General features: G+C 40.9%; 1 protein-coding gene across 2 annotated transcripts in view; it reads left to right on the top strand.

Moving 5' to 3' along the window:
* The first annotated feature begins 4,157 nt into the window (after positions 1 to 4,157).
* Map2k4 (mitogen-activated protein kinase kinase 4) overlaps positions 4,158 to 19,752 on the top strand; it is a 96,441-nt gene continuing 80,846 nt past the window's right edge. The window contains exons 1-2 of one of the 2 annotated variants that reach the window (XM_032913392.1): positions 4,158 to 4,333; positions 14,819 to 14,851. In XM_032913392.1, coding sequence (XP_032769283.1) covers positions 4,225 to 4,333; positions 14,819 to 14,851 — 142 coding nt within the window. In that variant the 5' untranslated portion in view covers positions 4,158 to 4,224. The remainder of the gene's footprint in view (positions 4,334 to 14,818; positions 14,852 to 19,752) is intronic. The other variant, XM_032913393.1, reaches the window with a different exon arrangement.

The raw sequence follows: 19,752 nt of genomic DNA, 5'->3' as shown, positions 1-19,752 counted from the left end.
TATACTGTTCTCTTCCCTTCCTCCTCTTCTGTCCTCTACATAGCCTCGCTTCCTTCCTTTTTCTACAGTGTCTCACTATGTAGCCCAGGCTGGCCTTGAATTTGAGATCTCTCTGCTCCAGACTCCCAGTGCTGGGATAACTGCCATGTTGGGGGTTCATTTCACTTGACTCTTCTTTGTGCCTCCCGCCTCTTCCTTCCTTCCTTCCTTCCTTCCTTCCTTCCTTCCTTCCTTCCTTCCTCACTTCCTCTCTTCCTTTCCTTCTTCCCTTCCCTTCCTCCTCTTATCCTTTCTCCCCTCCTCTTCTTTTTGATACAGTTTCTCGTCCCCTTCTTTCTGCTTGAGGCAGTTTCCCCCATCTACCCCAGGCCGGCTGGAACTCACAATCTTCCTGCCTTAACTTCCCTTCCAGAGTTCTGGGATATGGACATCCCTTACAGCACTCAGCATCCCTCTCTTTTTTTTTTTTTTTTTTTTTAATTATTATTAACTTGAATATTTCTTATATACATTTGAGTGTTATTCCCTTTCCGGTTTCGGCAAACATCCCTCCCCCTCCCCTTCCTTATGGGTGTTCCTCCCCACCCTCCCCCTATTGCCCCCCTCCCCCCCAACTGTCTAGTTCACCCGGGGTTCAGTCTTAGCAGGACCCAGGGCTTCCTCTTCCACTGGTGCATCCCTCTCCTTTTAAAAGTGAAGTCAGAGAAATAGGACACAGATTCTGAGGGCTGGGTGTGGATGTAGTTCTGGTAGAATAAAATCACATCCTTTTGAAGTACATTGGTATCTGGTCACACCATAGCCAGCGCTGCCAATATTACTTTTCCCTTGGTGGTAAGACCTAGAGTTTCAAGACTTTCATTTTTATTATTACAAGCAGTGCCATGATAAACATTTGCCTGCAGTTCTACACCAATGCATAGTTATTGCCAACATTAGTAATATTATTTGAACGGCCATCTGACTCTGGTTGAAGTGCCAGCTCTTCTGGTGGTAGGATGGGTCAAAGTTTCTCTCATGCACCATGTTTCCAGTTGACAAGCTGCTCAAATGGTACCCAGAAACTACACAGTTCATTGTGCCTGAAGAGGCCACATGGACAATGCAATGGCCTGGTCATAAGCTCTTGATGACTTTGGGAAGAAAGGAGATGGGTTTTTCAGAAAGTCGTTTGTGGGACACTTACAGGAAATGTCTGTTGACTCTGTTAGCCACCCCTCAGGGGGTGTTTCTAAACCTCTTATTACTTTTCCAGATGTTGAAATGGGGTCCTAAGGTGAAATCCATCTGTAAATTACTTTTGTTTTATTTGGAATATAAAGTGATTTATTTTATTTTCTATGAGTGTTTTGCTTGCATATATGTGTGTGTAGCATGTGCATGCTTGGGGCAAGCCGAGGTCAGAAGAGGGTGTCAGATTCCATTACAGATGGTTATGAGGGACCATGATGGTACTGGGAATCAAACCCAGGTTTTCTGTAAGAAAAACAAATGTTTTTCACTGCTAAGTTGTATCTCCAGCCCCTAAAACTCTCCTCTTAATCTAACCATTGATGTTGAGACATGAACCAAAAAGAAGCAGCAAACTAGATTTTGCAACCAAGTTTCCTGAGTCAGGTGCTAGGCAAACATGACTCTTTCTCTGTAGCTTCTCCCAAGGCACCTTGCTCTCACCATGCATTACTCTAAGCACTAGACTTAATGCCATTCCAATTCTCTGATTGCACAGCAGTCTGGGCTTCCAGGCTCATGCAGAAATTCCGTACATTGGTTTATAAACAGGATTTTTCTGGGGTTTAATACACATTGCCTAATTGTCCTCCCCCCTCTCCCCAAATTATGATAGCCACTACTATTATTACTCCAAATTCTAAGCTTCCTTTGAGACATTTATTGTTAACATACAATAAATACATACAATGTTAGTTTTCTATGGCTGCCATAACAAAGTACCACAGGCAGATAGCTTAAGCAACAGGAATTTGTTTGCTCATAGCTGTGAGATCAAGATGTGGCCCAATGTGGTTTCTCTTCTTGGCTTGTCGATCCCCATCTTCTAGTTTCCTCGTGTGGATCCTTCCCCTGTGTGTCCTCCCACCATCTCATGAAAAGAACACCAGCCTTCACTACCTCTTCAGTCTTACCAATCTCCTCGTAGACCCTATCATCTTCAAACACATTCCCTGTCACAGCACCGAGGCTTAGGACTTCAACAAATGAATCTTAGGAATTCAACTCAGTCTAGCATGAACACAACACAGAAGCTTACAAGAAAAGTAGGAACATGAGAACAAGCAAAAGGCATGCACGCAGCTTCAAGAGCTTTAACAAGTCAAAGTCCTGTCTTGTTTCTGCCCACGTGTAGATTTAATCTGAAGTCCTTGTTCTCAGTCCTTATCTATCAGTTTACAGTACCAACAGCAATGCAAATCCAGGCCAGACTTATCACAAGCCCAACATTACACAAATAGCTTGGCTGGGTTCACACCCCTTCATTTCTCTTACCCTCAAGAACTTGCTGGGTTGAATGTTTTCTTTAGGTTTCTTTGTTACTTGTTTTTCTCATTCATGTTCATTTAACTATAGTGGCTCAGTGTTTGCTTAACCTGATTAAAGTCCTTTTGTATGACCTATATACCCTCTAGGGCAATATTGGAAACAATAATATATAAATCTTTTAGCATTCATCCAGACTCTGGTAATGTCTTTAAGAGATTGGTACACACACACACACTCACATATATATAAATAATATATAACAAAATATAATATATAATGTAATATAATAATATATTGTACTATCATATACCATATTATATAATACATATCTTATATATATTGTAATATATTACATATAGCTAACATAACACATATTTTAGAATTTATATTTTATATAGTGCATATAATTATAATATGATATATATGTTATTAAAGAACTATAAACTTGTTGGAAGGGGGAGGGATTTACAAAAGCACTTTCCATAAGACTGTGAACATATTTATTATTATATTTATTATTCACACCAAAGACTGGAAGTGGGAAGCTCATGGTGCTTACGGAAAGAGGGAAATTCAAATTCCTCTAAAATATTTCTTTACATTGCTCCAGCCCCCAAGAAACTGTGGAAATGACACTCACAAACCATTAGTGATGCTAGAGCGGGCTGGGATACTTTCCCGGCAAGTCAAATATCATGACACACTGGGTCTAGAGTAATGACAGGACCTGATACATTGCTAGCAAATTATGGAGCCTGCATGTTAAAGTGTCCAAGCCAAACGAAATATACAACTATATTGTATTGTTTTTTTCTTTTGTGTACATCCATGTTTTCTAATATGGCAATTTGTTTGGAAGAAGTATTTTATTTGATTTTTTTCGTCCCTAAAAAAAAAAAACGTAGAGAAGATTCTGGAACTTATCCGTAAACCAGCTTGACGGAAAAACTCAAAGAGATATGCCTCCTAAGTACTGGGATTAAAGGCATGTGTCGCCTTGGTCCGCTTTATGATTTTTGATTCTTCTCCTGGAACTAAAATATAACCTTCTTCAAAGAAAGCCACCTTCTGACCTGTGCTTGAAAGAGATACGTTTGAAGGGCACCACAGCCTCTCCTTTTGTTGTTTGCTGTTCTCTTCCCACACAGAATAACTTAACAAATATTTAGTGTGCATTCTGGGCTGGAAACCGACACCGGAACTTTTCCTTTTGGATTGTGATACTTATTTTTCGTGAAGTACTCCTGTCAGCCCCCAGCAGGACAAAGAGCATTGGGCTGAGACCACAGCTATTGCTGCTTCTTCTGTAATGGTGGATCAGAGACTGGACAGGAAGCATGATTTCTGAGATCTCTTAGGGCGCTACTGTTCTGATTTTGGGTTCTGAGGTTCGGAGAAGGGAGTTCTAAAGCTTTGGGGCCGTAAGTCTTTCCCTCCTCTCAATGCACATATATTTTTGATTCTGCAAGCCACTGTGGGTCCCTGGAGGGTAGGTAGAGGGCCACCCTGATTCAAGACTGCAGGCCCAGCCCTTAGTTCTGGGTGCTGCAGCTCAACCTGTATTGCAGGCTGCGCGTCAGCGCTGGTGGGGGTGTGCACGGGGGCGTGACGGAGGCGTGTCCGGGGCGTGGCCAAGGCGGCGCACGCCGCGCCCTCAGCGGAGCGAGAGGCTGAGCTTGCTGCATTGCAGCCGCCGCGGCGCCGCTCGGCTCCTCATTTCCAACAATGGCGGCTCCGAGCCCGAGCGGCGGCGGCGGCTCCGGGGGCGGTGGCGGCACCCCGGGGCCCATCGGGCCTCCAGCTTCTGGCCACCCGGCGGTCAGCAGCATGCAGGGTAAGGACAGCGGGCGCGCCGAGAGTCTGGGGCCCCTCGCGAGGCGCTTGGCCGAGCCGCGGCCTGTGAGCCGCCGCGTCCCCGGGACTGTCTGTGGAAGCCGCCCGAGCTCCGCGTCCCGGGCCCGGCCTCGCCCCGGGCTCCTCATCCCGGGCCGGGTTTCGGTGAGCGCTGTGGCGGCTCTGGCCCCGCGGGCTCAGGCCCACCTGGCCGCCCCCGCCCGCAGCTCACCTGGCGCCCGCGGGCTCCCGGAACGCGCGCGGCGGGGCCTCTGGCTTGCAGGTCGGCCGCGTCCCGGCCCTCGGCCCCGCCGCCCCCGCGCGCCGCAGTGGGGCCGGCTCAGGGCCATCTTGCGCCTCACGGTGCGCTGCTGGAATAGGGCCACCGCGCTGTCCCCCCGTCCCCAAAACTTTGCAGGGTGTCTGCGTGGGAGGGGCGGGGGTTTGCGAGGCTCTGTGCCACCTGTAAGGTGGATAGACAGCCATTGGCCCGGGAGAGGCGTTTCGACCGAGGCCCGAGATGTGTGTTATCCTCTCATACAGAAAAGAAAATCAGATAAAAATAGAAGACGGAGTTCGGCTGAAAGGGAGAGAGATTCAGGAAACCGAATGGCAGAGGTCAAAGTGATCATGTCTGGGCATCCGAGGCAGCTTTCCTGTAATGGCCTTTTCTCCCGGAGAGGCCTTAGGAGCTCTGTGTGGGTTTTGACAGGGGGTGTTGTGAAAATAACAGGCCCGAGTCCATTTCTTAAGTTTACTGGGGCTATTGACACAGGCAAGCCCAGAAATCTCTTGACAACTTTAGCAAACGACTTATGCTGAATTATTAGAGTCGTTTGGATATCCTTGGTATCAGTATGACCATGTTTTCTTTTTGGTTAAACCCTTCATAAAGGGCTCCTTGTGTCTAGTGAAGTTCAACAGATTATATGTTGAATATTTCGTGTTTAATGACAGCATACCATGATTTGGGCAGCAGAAATACGATCTGTATTTACATCCCTTCCCATAAGAAAAATTTGTGGGATAATATATAACCAGATCGTGCACTTCAGTCAGAAGATATATTCCGTGCAGGTCCTAAGCTAATTAATTCAAATGTCGTTAGTGGATGCCTGCTGTGCTCCATAGCACATTGTACAGAATACAAGATGGATTTTCTTGATATCACACCTTTATTATTTGTTAAGATAATTTGAGTTTATCCTCTCTTTTGCCCTGCCCACAATGGGTGTGATTTAAAGTTTAAATATTTTAAGGGTAGTGACAGAGCCTGATTTGAGTTCAATCCTTGGGACTTCCATGGCAGAGAGAACTGATTTCCTAAAGTTGTCCTCTGACTTCTACACTTGAATACATAATAAATAACTCAGTAAAACAATGTATACATTTCAAGATTGAGTGTGTGTGTGTGTGTGTGTGTGTGTTTTGAGAGAAGAGGCTGACAGTTCGAAAAACCTGTATACATTTTTTTTTTTTTCTTGTTCAGATAATACTGAGCAACTGCTTAGAGCCAGCATAGAGCTGCGTTTGGAGTGTGTAGAGACAGTGAACCCAGCTGTCTCACCTCTGGTGGAGCATGTCCCTGTGAGGGTGGAGGAGGGAAGACATGGAGGTAAACAGGAGAAATTGCTTAAGAAAAATGAAAGCAACAGCTGGGTTTTGTGATAGAAGATAACAGGGCCGTCTCTTTGATAAGATGACCGAGAAAGACTGTCTGGACAGAACAGACCTGGGGCCTAGGCAGTGAGAACAGTGAAGAGGGAAGACTGTCTAGGAACTCAGAGTCACTTAGTCAGTGATTCTGGTGTTCTTTAATCTCCTTCTCTGCTTTTTGATATCTGGAACCCTTCTTAAAAGGGCCCTAAACTGTCTTGGAATTATTGCTGATTTTTTTAGAGTGGGGGGGAGAAAGAATGTTTTGCATGTATGTATGTATGTATGTATGTATGTATGTATGTATGTATGTATGACTATCACATGAATACTTGGTGCTGGAAAGGTCAGAAGAGGTCATCAAACCCCTGGGGCTCGCTTTATAGATGGCTCTGAGCTACCAAGTGGGTGCTGGGAATCAAACCTGGCTCTCTTGCAAAAGCAACGAGTGTTCTTAATCTCCAGCCCTTGTATTGTTTTTGTTTTTATCTTTACTGATATGTCTTTACTTGAGGCTAGAGCATGTCAGTTCTATCCCGTGTTTTGAACCTGTTTTGACTGCTCAGAATAAAGAAATGTTTAAGGTGTTGTATAGTGTAATCTGAATCAAGAACCTTGGGCTTAAGCAGCAAATTAATTTTTTCTAGGTTTGAGCCAAACTACCCATTTTTTTTTTTAACTAGTGTCTTTCTTTGGATTTATTTTTATTTATTCTTCTTGAGATGAGGTCCCCCTGTATTTCCCAGGCTGCCTCCCATTTCATAATCTTGCTACTCAAAAGACTGCCTTTCTTGGAGTTGTTCATGGTCGGGTCTCATTGACCAGCAGATTCAGGTTTAAGGACATAGGATTATGGTTGAGCAGTCTTTGAACCATATCCAGGAGGATAGGTACTTTGCTTGACCAAAGGGCTTTGTGGTGTTTCATGGCTTGACATCTGTGACCCAACTGTGATACAAAACTGGAAACATTATTTCCATTATACTGTAATGCTTAATGGCCAGAGCTCTGGAATCCTGAGAGTGAATCCCATCCTCATTCACCTCACCAGGACTTAAGCTTTTTGTGAGTATAGTGTTTAGCCTCTCTGAACCTGTGTTTCTTACTTGGAAAGTAAGAATAATGCCTGTTCCACAGGCACAAGGATAATGCATACAAAGCATGAGACTTGGCAAAAAGTAAAGAGGCCATGCATGTTGGCCATCAACATTCTCATCTGTTATTTCCCCTGGTCCCTATCTCTTTATCCCATGTGTCTCTAGCCTCCTGTGACCAACTTACACATTTCCTTTTCTAGCTTTTATTGTCTGTGGGTTGGACACTTCTTCTAACCTGCTGATGTTACTATATTTCACTTCTAAGGGACCCTATTTTTAGAATTCCAGAGAAGAGTTTGTTCAACTTCAAACTTTAAATCCTTGTTGGTTTCTGGATCTGAGATTCTCAAATGATGATGTGTTTGAGGTACTCTTGTAGCTGTAAATGGGCTGTGGGCTGTGGGTGGCTGGAGTGGGAATTGTAGCAACCTTGGCTTCTTAACAGTCATCATTTGTTCATTTTGTTACATTTTCACAGAGCAGTTATATTTCTGATTTGGCCATTGTTAAAGCATTCTTCCCACAGAGTCTCAGCTATTAGAGAATAGTATCTGATTTTGCTATTACTCATATGTTCGAGCTTTCATTCATTCTGACTCACTTTGTTTTTGAACTTCCTCATGCCCATATACAGACGTACAAACATTTACAAGCTGAATATGACTCTCCCCATCCCCACCCCCATTCCTCCTTTGATTATTTGGTGAGTAAAGCTATCAAAATGTAGATCTGCTTGCCAGGTTGGGTAAATAGTATTATAAAAATATATTAGACATTAAAATATGCCTTTTTTGAGGAAGAAATATTCAAATGAGCTATTATTAAATTGGCCTTAAATCTTAATATTTACTTAGAAATTGAAAAAAGTATTTCCCAAATAATTGAGAGTTTGAAAAACCATTTCCGTGATAATTTGTCATCACAGACAAATTTAACTGAGGCTTCTTGCATGGTATGGTACTGTGTAATAGTGTAATAATTCAGCTCAAGAAATTTTAGTGAACTTAAAATGCATAATTGCCATCTTAATATTCAAGAGACTTGTAGTGGTATCTTGTAAAAGCCTAGGAATTTAGCCAAGTCAGTGGAAGTATATCAGGTGCTCAATCTCAGGGGAGCTGGGCATAATAATGTTCCATAAAGTCACCATGGGCATGCTAGAGAGTAACAGATACTCTGGTGAATAAAGCTGTCCAGCTGAGAGTTGAGCATCTTCAACAATGAAAACAGCAAGATGATTTCTTCTGTGCTAGTAGCTTTACCTCTGCATAGAGCAGTCAGTGTCTTAGAAACAAGACTTCAAAGTTGGAAGGATGCTGAGTTTGGACTAGGAAAAACCAAGGTTTAGAGTGTGCCTTATGCACACTCCGCACCCTTGGGAAATGACCGGATTTTTCTAATTTCCCCTAATTTCTCATCCATTGAAAGAGAAGATACATAGCTTGTATAGAGACTATTTTAAGAATCACATTAATGTGTGTGAAATGTCTTACATCATAAAATACTATAAATATGTAACAGTTATTACAAATGATATTGACCTGTTTTAAGCTGCTAGTCATTTAATATGTAGTGAATTTAAAAGATCTCTTAAAATGTGATAAGTTGAATTTATTATAAAGACTTAAGGAGACTGGGGAGATGACTCAGTGTGTAAAGTGCTTGCTGCACAAGCGTGAGGCCCTTCATTTTGATCCCCAGCACTGGTGCAAAAGGCTGGGCATGGTAATGGGCATCTATAGTGCTAACCCTAGGGAGTCAAGGACAAAAGGATTTCTACGCTTGCTGGTCAGCAGGCTCAGTGAGAAATGCTGCCTCAAAAAATAAGTTGGACAACAATTGAAGAAGATAGTGTATATTGACTTGTGGTGTATATATGTACACACATCTGAATGCACAGATGTACATACGTAATAAGTTAAAAAAGAAGGCTGTGAAAAAAAAAACCAGAGCCTTAAACTTGAGTAATTGAGAAATGTCTCTTTAAAAGCGCTTTTTCAAAGTGGTTAGCGTAGCTGGAATTATTCATGTATTTATGTAGATAGCCCTGTATGCTGAACTTAAACTTGTGGTTCTCCTAAGGGTTGGGCCTACAGGTGTGCAGCAGCACGCTCAGTTTAGAACCCCATCGACAAGAAGCACTGAATCATCTGTAAAGTACTTTCTGTACAAGCAGCTATAGCATAAATGTATGTTCTTCATGTATTGATCTTAATGTAATGATTTTTCTCCTTAGATCTTAAGTGTAAGTGTATAGTATGTGATTAATGCCCACTCTTGGGTAAGCATTTTTTATATGCCAATTAAAGTAAACATATGTGTAAAAACATAAACTTTAAAATGTTCTGAAGTATATCTTTTAAGAGAAAGTGGAGATTTAAGATCAGTCTGCTTTTCTCTTCCTAGCAATATTTAAATGTATAAAACAAATATAAAAAAAATCTGGTTTTGATTTAGTGTGTGGTCTAAAGAACTGACGTTGGGGTTGGGCATTTAGCTGAGTGAATACTGCCTAATGTGCAAGAAGCCCTGGGTTCTAGCCTCAGCACCCTGTGAGAGAAGGTAATACACACTGTGATCCAGTTCAAGTAGAGAGTTCAAGGCCATCTGGAATATAGAAGACTATTTCATATTACACACACCAAACAATTTAAAATGAAAATAGCAACAATAGGTCCTGATAGCAGACAATAAAGAGATCCAAATCCTACAGTTGCCTGTTTGTTTCAGAATACTCTTTCTTTGTATGTGCAGGTGGTGTGTACAGGTATATGTATGAGTGTGTGTAAGGATGTAGGCAGGTGGGAAAATCAGCCTGGAGACCTTCAGTTAATGTAGGCTGCTTAGCTAGTGAGCTCCCTGCTCTGGGTTACAGGCACATGCCATTTATACCTGGGCTTTTCTATGGATATTATATATTCAGCTTGGATCCTTGTGTTTGCAGTGCCATGGCTGCTTTTGTGTAGCTGTGATAACATGCCCTGACAGAAGCAACCCAAGGAAGGAAGGCTTTATTCTGGCTCATAGTTCCAGGGTACAGCCCATCATTGCAGGAGTCATGGAGACAGGGATTTGAAGTTGCTGGTCACACTGTGTTGACAGTTGTGAGGAAGAGAGTGATGGTGCTTGCATTCAGCTCACTTTCTCCTTACACATTCTGTCCAGAATCCTAGCCCAGGAACCCTGAGCTCCTCCTCTACGCCCCACCTCCTGTTCCAGAAGAACTGGGCTCTTTAGCTTAATAAAGATAATCCTCTACCCAGGTAGTTTAGATCATATCAGGTTGACAACTGAAATTAGCCATCATACATGATGATACTTTAACACGCACTTTCCTGCCAGCTCCAAATGCCATTTCTTTTACTGTTATTTAACATGACCTGGTATTAGTACAGCACAGTAAATTAGTTCTCCCCTGAAGCACATGTTGAAATTCTTTTAAAATTTGGGCTTTTAAAAATGAGAGCCTATTTAATAAGATTAAGTAAGAAATAATCTTTTAGAATACATATTTTCTCACTTTTTGTCTAAAATACCTTAGATGACATGGTGAAATGAGTCCTAAGGTCAGTTAAACTGTGGTGACACTGCAAAAGGAGCATCAGCTGGTAGTTAGCACTGCCAAGGTGGGCCTTTCGAAGGAGAAAACAGACGTGCAGCTTGATTCTTCAGAACAACGTTGTTCCCATCGCTAGGGAAGAGGACAGAAGTGGATATTGCATGAACCTTTTGCAGCTCTATTGTACTGTATTGTTTCATCTTACTCAAAATTGCTGAAAAAATTTTTTAAAAGGATCAGAAAAGTGTTGCTACATGTATTTGTGTCTGCACACATTTGGGGGTGGGGCGGGGGTTGCACACACTAATAAATAGCATGTTTATATGTATTGAGTGTGTGACTTTGCCAAGAAATGACATTAAGTGTCTGTGTATCATAGGCACGCCTGGTGCCTGAAATGCCAGAAGAGGGCATTGCATCCTCTGTACCTGGAGTTACATATGGTTGTGAGCCACCATGTGGGTGATAGGAATTGAACCCAGGTCCCCTGGAAGAGCAACCAGTGCTTGTAACCATGGGCCCTTCTCTTCAGCTTCTCTTCAGTTCTTTTGGCATTTTCTTTAGGATCTGGGTCAGGTATGTGTAAGGGAATGTCAGAGGACACCAGACTGTGCCAAGCAAGAGCCACAGATGAAATAGGTTTGTTTTTGTCTCTGTTCTTGCACTGTAATGTTAACACAGAAGACTGCTCTGTTGTCAATGGTGTGCAGATTTCTCTTTACTCAAGCCAGTTTTGCTGGGTGACTTCTACTTCAGTTCTGATTCTGTTTGTTAGGAGATCAGAACTGATTGATTGCACAGCTTGGTCATCTTTCCCATCTTTACATGCCAATCACAAGCTCAGAAATTGGAGTTCTTGGTCCAGGAAACAAGTTTACTCGTTTATTATAAAGAATATTACAAGAGACACAGAGGAAATACCTGTGGCAAGATAAGGAGAGGGAGCCCGGAGCCTTGGCTCACTCTCCAGGTCTGAATATGGAGACTTCATTGTGTAGCCTCTGCTCATAAACTGGATGGGGGAACCCAGCAAGGCTGGCCTGCTTTACAGTTGTGACCTTTCCAAGCAGCATTCCTCCCTTCAGGTTGTGGGTCAGAACTCCTCTGGAATGAGGAAGATCTACAGTGTACTGTAGGACAAGGGTAGGTCAGAAAAATCCCCTTTTTTGGGGTGGTAGGGTTTGAACTCAGGCTCTCAAGCATGCTGAGCAGATGATATTTCACTGAGTTGCATGCCCAGCAGCCAGAGAAATTCAGTGCCAAGACTGGGAAGATTAGAGCTAAGACCCAGTTGGGGAAGAGACACTCTTGCTTCCATGACCTGCCTCAGGGGAGGGAGTTAGTTACCAGCCACATGTTGTAGGTGGAAACCAAAATACATATATCATAATACCAAGGTGGTAGAATGTGGGGTGTGGGGTTCGCCTAAGACCTTCCTTGTTGCCTTGTTGGGTTCCTGGGAATATAAAGGGGGCGGCTTTGTGTAGGTTAAGCTGCTCTGATAAACACCTGCAAAGGTAGGGAAGGCACTGTTAGTGTTGCTCATCCAAGGGAGTGACCAGGATGGCTGTGACTACAGTAATAGAAGCCGATCTTTCTTAGCATTAGACCTTTTATTATTTATTTATTTATTTACACTGTCACTGTCTTCAGACACAGCAGAAGCGGGCATCGGATCCCATTATAGATGGTTGTGAGCCACTATGTGGTTGCTGGGAATTGAACTCAGGACCTCTGGAAGAGCAGTCAGTGCTCTTGACCGTAGAGCCATCTCTCCAGCCCTGGCATTAGACATTTTAATTGGCCCAGAACACCTCTGGGTCTTAGGGAATCTGATAGATGCTAGTCCACACTTAATGTCACACAATTCTAAGTTGTCCTCTGGGAGCCGAGATACATTGAAACAATGTATTCAGTGATGCAGCTAGAAAGCAGAGGGTGGCTGTTAGCCACAAGGAGAAAAAGAGCTGGCATATATGGGCTACAAAATCCCATGTTTGAAAACGTGGGAAGAATTTGATGACTGGTGTCTGAATGATGTAGACAACCTGAAATTACTAATTTAGAGAAGATCCCTTTTGATAATGGCCAGAAATCAAAAGGAAATATAGCAATCAGGAAAGAAGTCCTGTCAAAGTCTCTCTGAAGTACAAATACAAATGAAAATACAAAGTTCGGGCAAGGTTAGCTAGATTTTAAAGCTATAGTGGGAATACTGTGCATGGCTGTACTGTCAGAGACATGCCAGGATTTTGAGGTGAAAGTGGGAAGGTGGCCAACAATAATAATCTTTATGCTTCTGCTAGAAGGAAGGATTTGTAACCTGGTTGATGCATGAGGCTGTAAGAAATCTCTGATTTCTTTTCGGTTAGGTTGGCTTCATGATGCATTTTTGTAGCTGAATGTACACATTCAGCAGCTCAAAGCCCCTAAGTGCTCAGATGAAAAGTATATGTACTGTGCTCTACTGCCCACCCAAAGGAGGAGGAGCAGAGATAAGTGCAGAAGTTCAGAAGGGCTAATACATAGCCAAAGCTAGATTTAATCACAGCTTTCAACCCCCGAGATTACTGGACATCATCTTCACTTTATATCTTTACCAAAAACTAGAGCTTAAGTGAAATGACTTAAGTTCCAAAGAGGGCCTGCAGTATTGGTGTGATACCTCTTGTTTTGTTACCTCTCTGGGCTACATCCCAGGAGCTTTTCCTCCTGACTTAGACTCTGTTTATTTGACTGCTAGGAGGCTGACTGGCTTTTAGATGCTCCAGCCTAGAGAAAACATGTTTAGTTTTCTTTTTGTATTCTGTTCCTGCTGCATGGCTGACGGTACATCACCCTTCATGTAGAGTTTGGCTCTCGAGTGCTCTGTTGTCCAGGCTTCCCAGGACTTTGTAACCATGAAGTTTTCATTTCTGTTTCCTTTTGATTGTCATTTGAGAAGTTAAATGGTCAGCAATGGATTACTTAGTTGTGTGAAAGTAACTAAGTAACTGCATAAGCGGTTTCCAGCTTTTATGTATTGTAAATGTAAAAATGTAACTAAGTTAGAGTCTTAAGGATTTTGGCAACTGCATATGAACAACTAGTTAAATTTTTTCTTTTAGAGGCTCTTTCTTTTCCTTTAAAAAAAACATGTTTTGATTGAATTTGTAAGGGAATTAGTTAACTCCCTTCCTGTTTTGTTTCCCAAAGCCATAATATATATATATATACGTATAGGAAGATTTCTAAGAAAACCACATGACAGAGTCAGGATAAAGAATATTTTACAAAGGCAGGGGACTTCACTTTGATTTTTGAAATAGGTTCTTTCTATGTCACTTCAGCTGCCTTCTGCCTTGTAATCCCCTGCCTTGGCCTGGAGTACTCGGATTGCAGCTGCTTCACTTTTTAAGTGATTGTACTGGGGGCTTTGACAGATAATGGCGCATGGGTGCAGTGCTTTCCTAGGGTATAACCAGATCCTGTGAGACCTAGAGACAGGTCATAGAAGACTTCACAGGTTCTCTTTTTGTAACGTCTAAAGCCTTTCTCATAGCATTTCTAGGGACATCTTTTTTTAGGGGAGGGGGATAAGGTCTCACTTGCTATATGGGCCAGGTTGGCCTCAAACTCTTCTGAGTCCTGAAATTACAAAGCATACCATTACTTCAGCAAGGACTTCACCCACTGCCCTCCCCCACACCTACTATACAAGAATTTTGCCCTTTGTGTAGTGATTTTGCTCTTGTTATTTGAAGTTAGCAGATTGTCTAGAAAATTTTATTTTATGTGTTTAAGTTTTAATAGCCTGTGAATTACTAAAATTTCTTAGTCATGGGTAATAATTAACTTGGGCACGTCTTAATCAGTTTTGACTAGTAAAATAACTTGTAATATATTCTGGATAAATAGGTTGAGAACATTCAAAAATTGATGAAACAGCTTTAACACTTTTATTAACTGTGTGGGGAAAGTAACAACCAAGATGGTATAGATGATTTAAACTTTAGAGCTGAGGTTTTCCAGCCAGCCTCTGCTGTCCTTGTTGGGATGGTGGGGGAACGTGATTTGAACTGTTCTTGCATTAGTTTTATTCAGAGTGTAATATAAAGATGCAATGTCTTGTTCTGATTTGGTTTGTCATTTATATTTACAGCAAATGAACTGCAACTTATCTCTTTTACTTTAGGCTTTCAGATAAACTTCTGTGAAAAGGCACAAAGTAAGCGACAATTTTGATATTCTGTTCCTTTTTTTTTTTTTTTCATATCCATCTTGGTATTGGGAATGTGTCCACTTTTGTTTCAACTAACAGACCATGGTGATTTTTGCACTGAAAGAGCTTCCATTTTTCATTCTGTTCCTTCCCATTCTTAGTTATATTCTTGAGTATAAATTGTTCTTGTTTTTACTTGAAACTCAAATAGGAAAAAGGTATGTATAGACATTCAGATGCATATGGGCCTAGAAAAAGAAGAAAGTATTCAGACTTAATTATAATTTAAATCACAAATTGAAAGTTCATGATTAAAACTGTAGTATAGAAAGCCCATACTGCATGCGAAGATTATGCTTTTATTTAAAAGTGTTTAGTGTGTTTACTATTTTTTTTCTCTTTAAAACAAATCTTGTTGCAGTCATGTCTCCATCCCACCCCAACCCACTCCTGTCTTCTATTGGGACATTAGTCTTTATAGACCAAGTACATTGGCCTGAAAATATGTAATAGGAACTTTTCATTGCTAAGTGTTAAGCAAGTGTTATGTTAAAATGTAAATGAAAACTAAAACTTACTGAGTGTATTAGGATATGGCTCGGCCATAGCTCTTTGGCCATGTAAGTACCAGTCTCTGGGATTGAGACCCAGCACCACAATTAATCAATCAATAAATAAGTAAATAAATAAAGTAGATGTATTGATTCATAGAATATAGAGCGGAGTTTTTAAAAATAAAAAGATAGTATTTGTAAAGTTAAAACAATACATTTTGAATTTTAAACATTATAAAATACAGGGTTTTTGGTTTGTTAAGTCTCACCTGAAGGAGACCTCTAGTTTACAGGGAGACATTCCAAACTGATTTTTATCTTCTGCTTCTTTTGTATCTGGGGAATAATGATGAACACTTGATGTATATCATTCTTAATAATTTAGTTTGTAGGGAAAGTTTAAACTATTTCTGTTCTAGCCAAGCATCTTTGTTTGTTTGCGAGGGAAGGTTCAGAAAGCTTAATTTTTATTGACTGGACATTGTGGACATTTTCTTTGTAATGCATTGAGCACAGGTTTCTTTCTTGAATGGATAACCCAGGATGTGAATATGTGCTACATGTTAGAGATAGGCTAGCAATATACTAGTATAAAAGTTTCTTAGTAGGCACACTACTTAACTGTCTTCCTGTTAGCTTAAGTGCTGAACCCAAAGTGTAAGTGAATCCCTGACTGTAATGAACATGCGATTTAAAAGTATGAAGTCGTAGTTTATATCTTATGCTACCCTAATATCCTAGTACACTCAGTAAGTTTTAGTTGTCATTTACATTTTAACATGACATTTACTTAATACTTAGCAATGAAAAGCTCTTATTACATATTCTAAGGCTTAGAATTTATTATTGTGTTCACCGTGTTCTCTTTGCCTTTAGTGTGTGCAGCATAAAGCAAGAGGTACATGTTTGTGTCAACTCTAATGTGTGCAGTGCTATAAAGAGCTCTTAGGATTGGTTCTCAGTACTTGGGGTTCTGAGTGGCTCTGCCCTCTCCTGATGCTGCAGCTCTGCATACCTCACTGTTTCTGGCTGACTGAATAAGAGGCTGAGACCCCAAGACCATGGGAGCTTAACTGAGTGTGGTGGGGCATATGCAAGCACACTTTTGCATTTATCTTCTCATTCAGCTTAAGTTCCTGCTTTCTCCTGGCTTTCCTCAACTCCCCCTTTATTTTTCCCACTTTTTATTTTCTGCCTTTTGAGATTCAACTTCATTATATTTACTTCTTTATGAGGTACACATTGGCAGTAAGAACTGTACAGTGAATGAGAGACCTATACAGAAATTAATAAAAAGAGTCACCTACCCTCAGTGGCCTCACAGTGTAGTGGGCAGAGTTAACTCCCTACTGATTATCAGTATCTAACACTGATGCTATGTACAGACTGCTTAGAAACTGAAGCCAGGGTAAGAATGGTTAAAGGAGCTGATGTGTCCATGACACTTTTATTTCTGCTGAGTTCAAGAACAGATAGGCTTAAGGACGCTGTATGTCTCATACTCACTGCTTGCTTGCTTGCTTGTTTTTTTCTTGAGATGGGGCAGAGTCTTACTTCGTTTTAGAGTTGGCTTTGAACTTGGTGCTCAAGTGGTCTTCCTACCTTGTCCTTCTGAACAGTTGGGACCGAAGGTACATTCTACTGTGCTCCTTGCTGTTGCTGCTTTCTGTTGAGTGCTGGAGGCCTAGGGATCTTGCTATGGGCCTAATTTATTTCAGAGTTAAACAGAGCTGTCTGTGACTGTCTCTGGAGGATTCTGGAGGAAAAGTGCACATATCAGGGAGAGGAGGGGGAGTTTGTTTTTGTACAAATCATTGCTTATATTTTAGGATAAGGATAAACTTGTATCTTAACACCTTTTCCTGTAATTTTACAAATTAAAAAATTTAAAGTGTACTTCTAATTTTGCAGCAGCCTTCTAGTTTGCTTTAGAATACAAACATTAAATTTGTTAAAGCAATCACCATGTCTTTAAAAATTAAGAATTTGAAAACATCAATTGTGTAGTAGTTGTGTTGACTCATACTTTTCCAGAAGTGCCAAAGAATGTTTCAGAACTAGGGAAACATATTTAATTCATTAATACTATATATCGTACAGTAGGTACATGAGAGGACGGAGCAAAGAGCAGAAGGTGCATAGAAAGGTGCAGTGGATGCAGAAATGCCCAGCTCTCCAGCATAGTGAGGACTGCTGTGTTCTAGGATGACCATGACTAATGGAAGCTCTGAGATATTAATGTTCCATTGTTTGACATGCACAGTTTTTGTTCTTCACTTTCTACATCACAATTCAATCAGTTGATTGTTGCTGCCTGTTCTATGTTAGTGAAAGCTAACTGGAAATATGTATATGTGTATGTACAGGTAGTATGAGATTCCACTTTTAATTGGGGGTCCTGATTTTGGTAGAATTTGAATACTCACTTTGCACCTCATGTTTTTAAAATAAATTACAGTCTCTGCATGTCTGATATTTTTATTTTCTACATATTTAAAATGATATATTTTAGACAATAAAATAATTTATGATAACTATGTTACATCTCTTCTAATACTGTTGGGTCATTGAATTTTTTTCTGAATGTAAACTTACTTCAGGGAGAAATACCTTTACTTTTGTGGGAGTTCTAGATGTATAATTCCTGCATTTCCAAGACTGAACTTCAGTTAGAGCCTACTGGTTAATCATTTTAAGAGACTACCACTGCTCATGTAAATATGCTTTTATAACTAATGACCAAGTTTGAATGCATCTATTGTCTTTAATAGATGAATTTCACAGTGTGATTTACCTTCTTTATAAAACCAGTCTCTAGGAATGAAGGCAAACTTTACTTAGAAATATGTTTTTGAAAAAAATGTTCTTTTTTATTTACATAAATCAAGTTTGCATGAGGTTTACCAACCAGCTGACTTGGGGTGCGGGGTGGCAGGTAGAGGACAAGAGTGAATGAATGTCTGTTACAAATCCCTGGCCATAGGGTTTCCCTCAAGAAATACCTGAAATCTTGTATACATTAAGAGTATTTAGGAGGTTGTCCCAATAATTTAGTTTTTATTTCAGTGTATTTAACAGCTCAGAGCAGAAGACTTCTTGGTCTCTAAGGAAAATTTGGCAGTATTGTTTCTGTAGCTTTGCCTTTTACACTTTGGTTTGCTTTAAAATTTTCTTGTGTCTCTTAAGAGTGTTTTGCTTGGGAATGTTTGCATAGCAATAGAATATTACCACTCTACTCCTTATGTCTCCACCCATGATCCAGACTGTCTTAGAACTCTTTGTAGCTCAAGCTTGGAGTTTTGTAACCGCCCTTGTCAGCCTCTTGATGCTGGGATTACAAACATGTTCAATACTCTTATTTACAACCAAACTGTTATGTAGAAACCTGTGTGCTACAGAGGTGACTGTTGTCCTGTGGTGTTAAGTGAAACTAGACTACATTGGTAGTCATTTTTGGTGACACTGCATATTGATGTATTAGGGAAAGGTTTATGTGTAGGAGAGAAACATTCTAGTAGCTGATTCTAATTAGTATCGTCGTCGTCGTCGTCGTCGTCGTCGTTGTCGTCGTCGTCGTCCTCCTCCTCCTCCTCCTCCTCCTCCTCCTCCTCCTCCTTCCCCTCCTCCTCCTCCTCCTCCTTCCCCTCCTCCTCCTCTTCTTCTTCTTCTTCATTATTTATTTTTAGTCAGGATCTTGCAATGGATTGTAGGCTGCCTTGAACTCAAAGTTATGATCCTCCTGCCTCAGCTTCTGAGTGCTGGGATTACAAACATGCACCTTATACCTTTAATTCTCTAGTAATTGTCTCTTATTGTTTTTAAGTGGTACTAACAAAAAGAACAATAGTAAAACCGAAGGGAGCATGTTTCCTGAATCTTTTCAGTCTTTATAGTTTTCTGACCTGATTAGAGTATTTGCAAAAGGTGTCGTTTGGCTTTATTGATGGAATATAGAGAACCATGGAAAAGAAGTAGTAGAGGGAGGGCCAGTTCTTCATGTTTTAAATAAACTAAAGGTTTAAGGACTAATTTGTTTAAAAAAGTATTTGTTTTTATTTTATGTATATGTATATATACCTACTTGTCTGTCTGTGTACCATATGCATGCAGGAGCCTGTAGGTCAGAAGAGGTTGTTGGAGCCCCTGAAACTGGAGTTATATATAGGTGACTGTGAGTTGGATGAGTAGGCACTGGGTGCTAGGAATTGAAGCTTGGTCCTATGTAAGAGCAGGAAGTGCTCTTAACTACCAAGCCCTCTCTCCAGCCTTGGCTGATTACATTACTAAATCTGTAGTTTTTGTAGTAAAAGCCTTGTAGCCACTAACTAAAATTTTATCATTTAGAAATTATTG

Source organism: Rattus rattus, chromosome 9 (assembly GCF_011064425.1).
Source record: "Rattus rattus isolate New Zealand chromosome 9, Rrattus_CSIRO_v1, whole genome shotgun sequence".
Classification (NCBI taxonomy): domain Eukaryota; kingdom Metazoa; phylum Chordata; class Mammalia; order Rodentia; family Muridae; genus Rattus; species Rattus rattus.
Note: the sequence above shows the minus strand (reverse complement) of the source record. Positions and strands in the feature narration are given on the sequence as shown.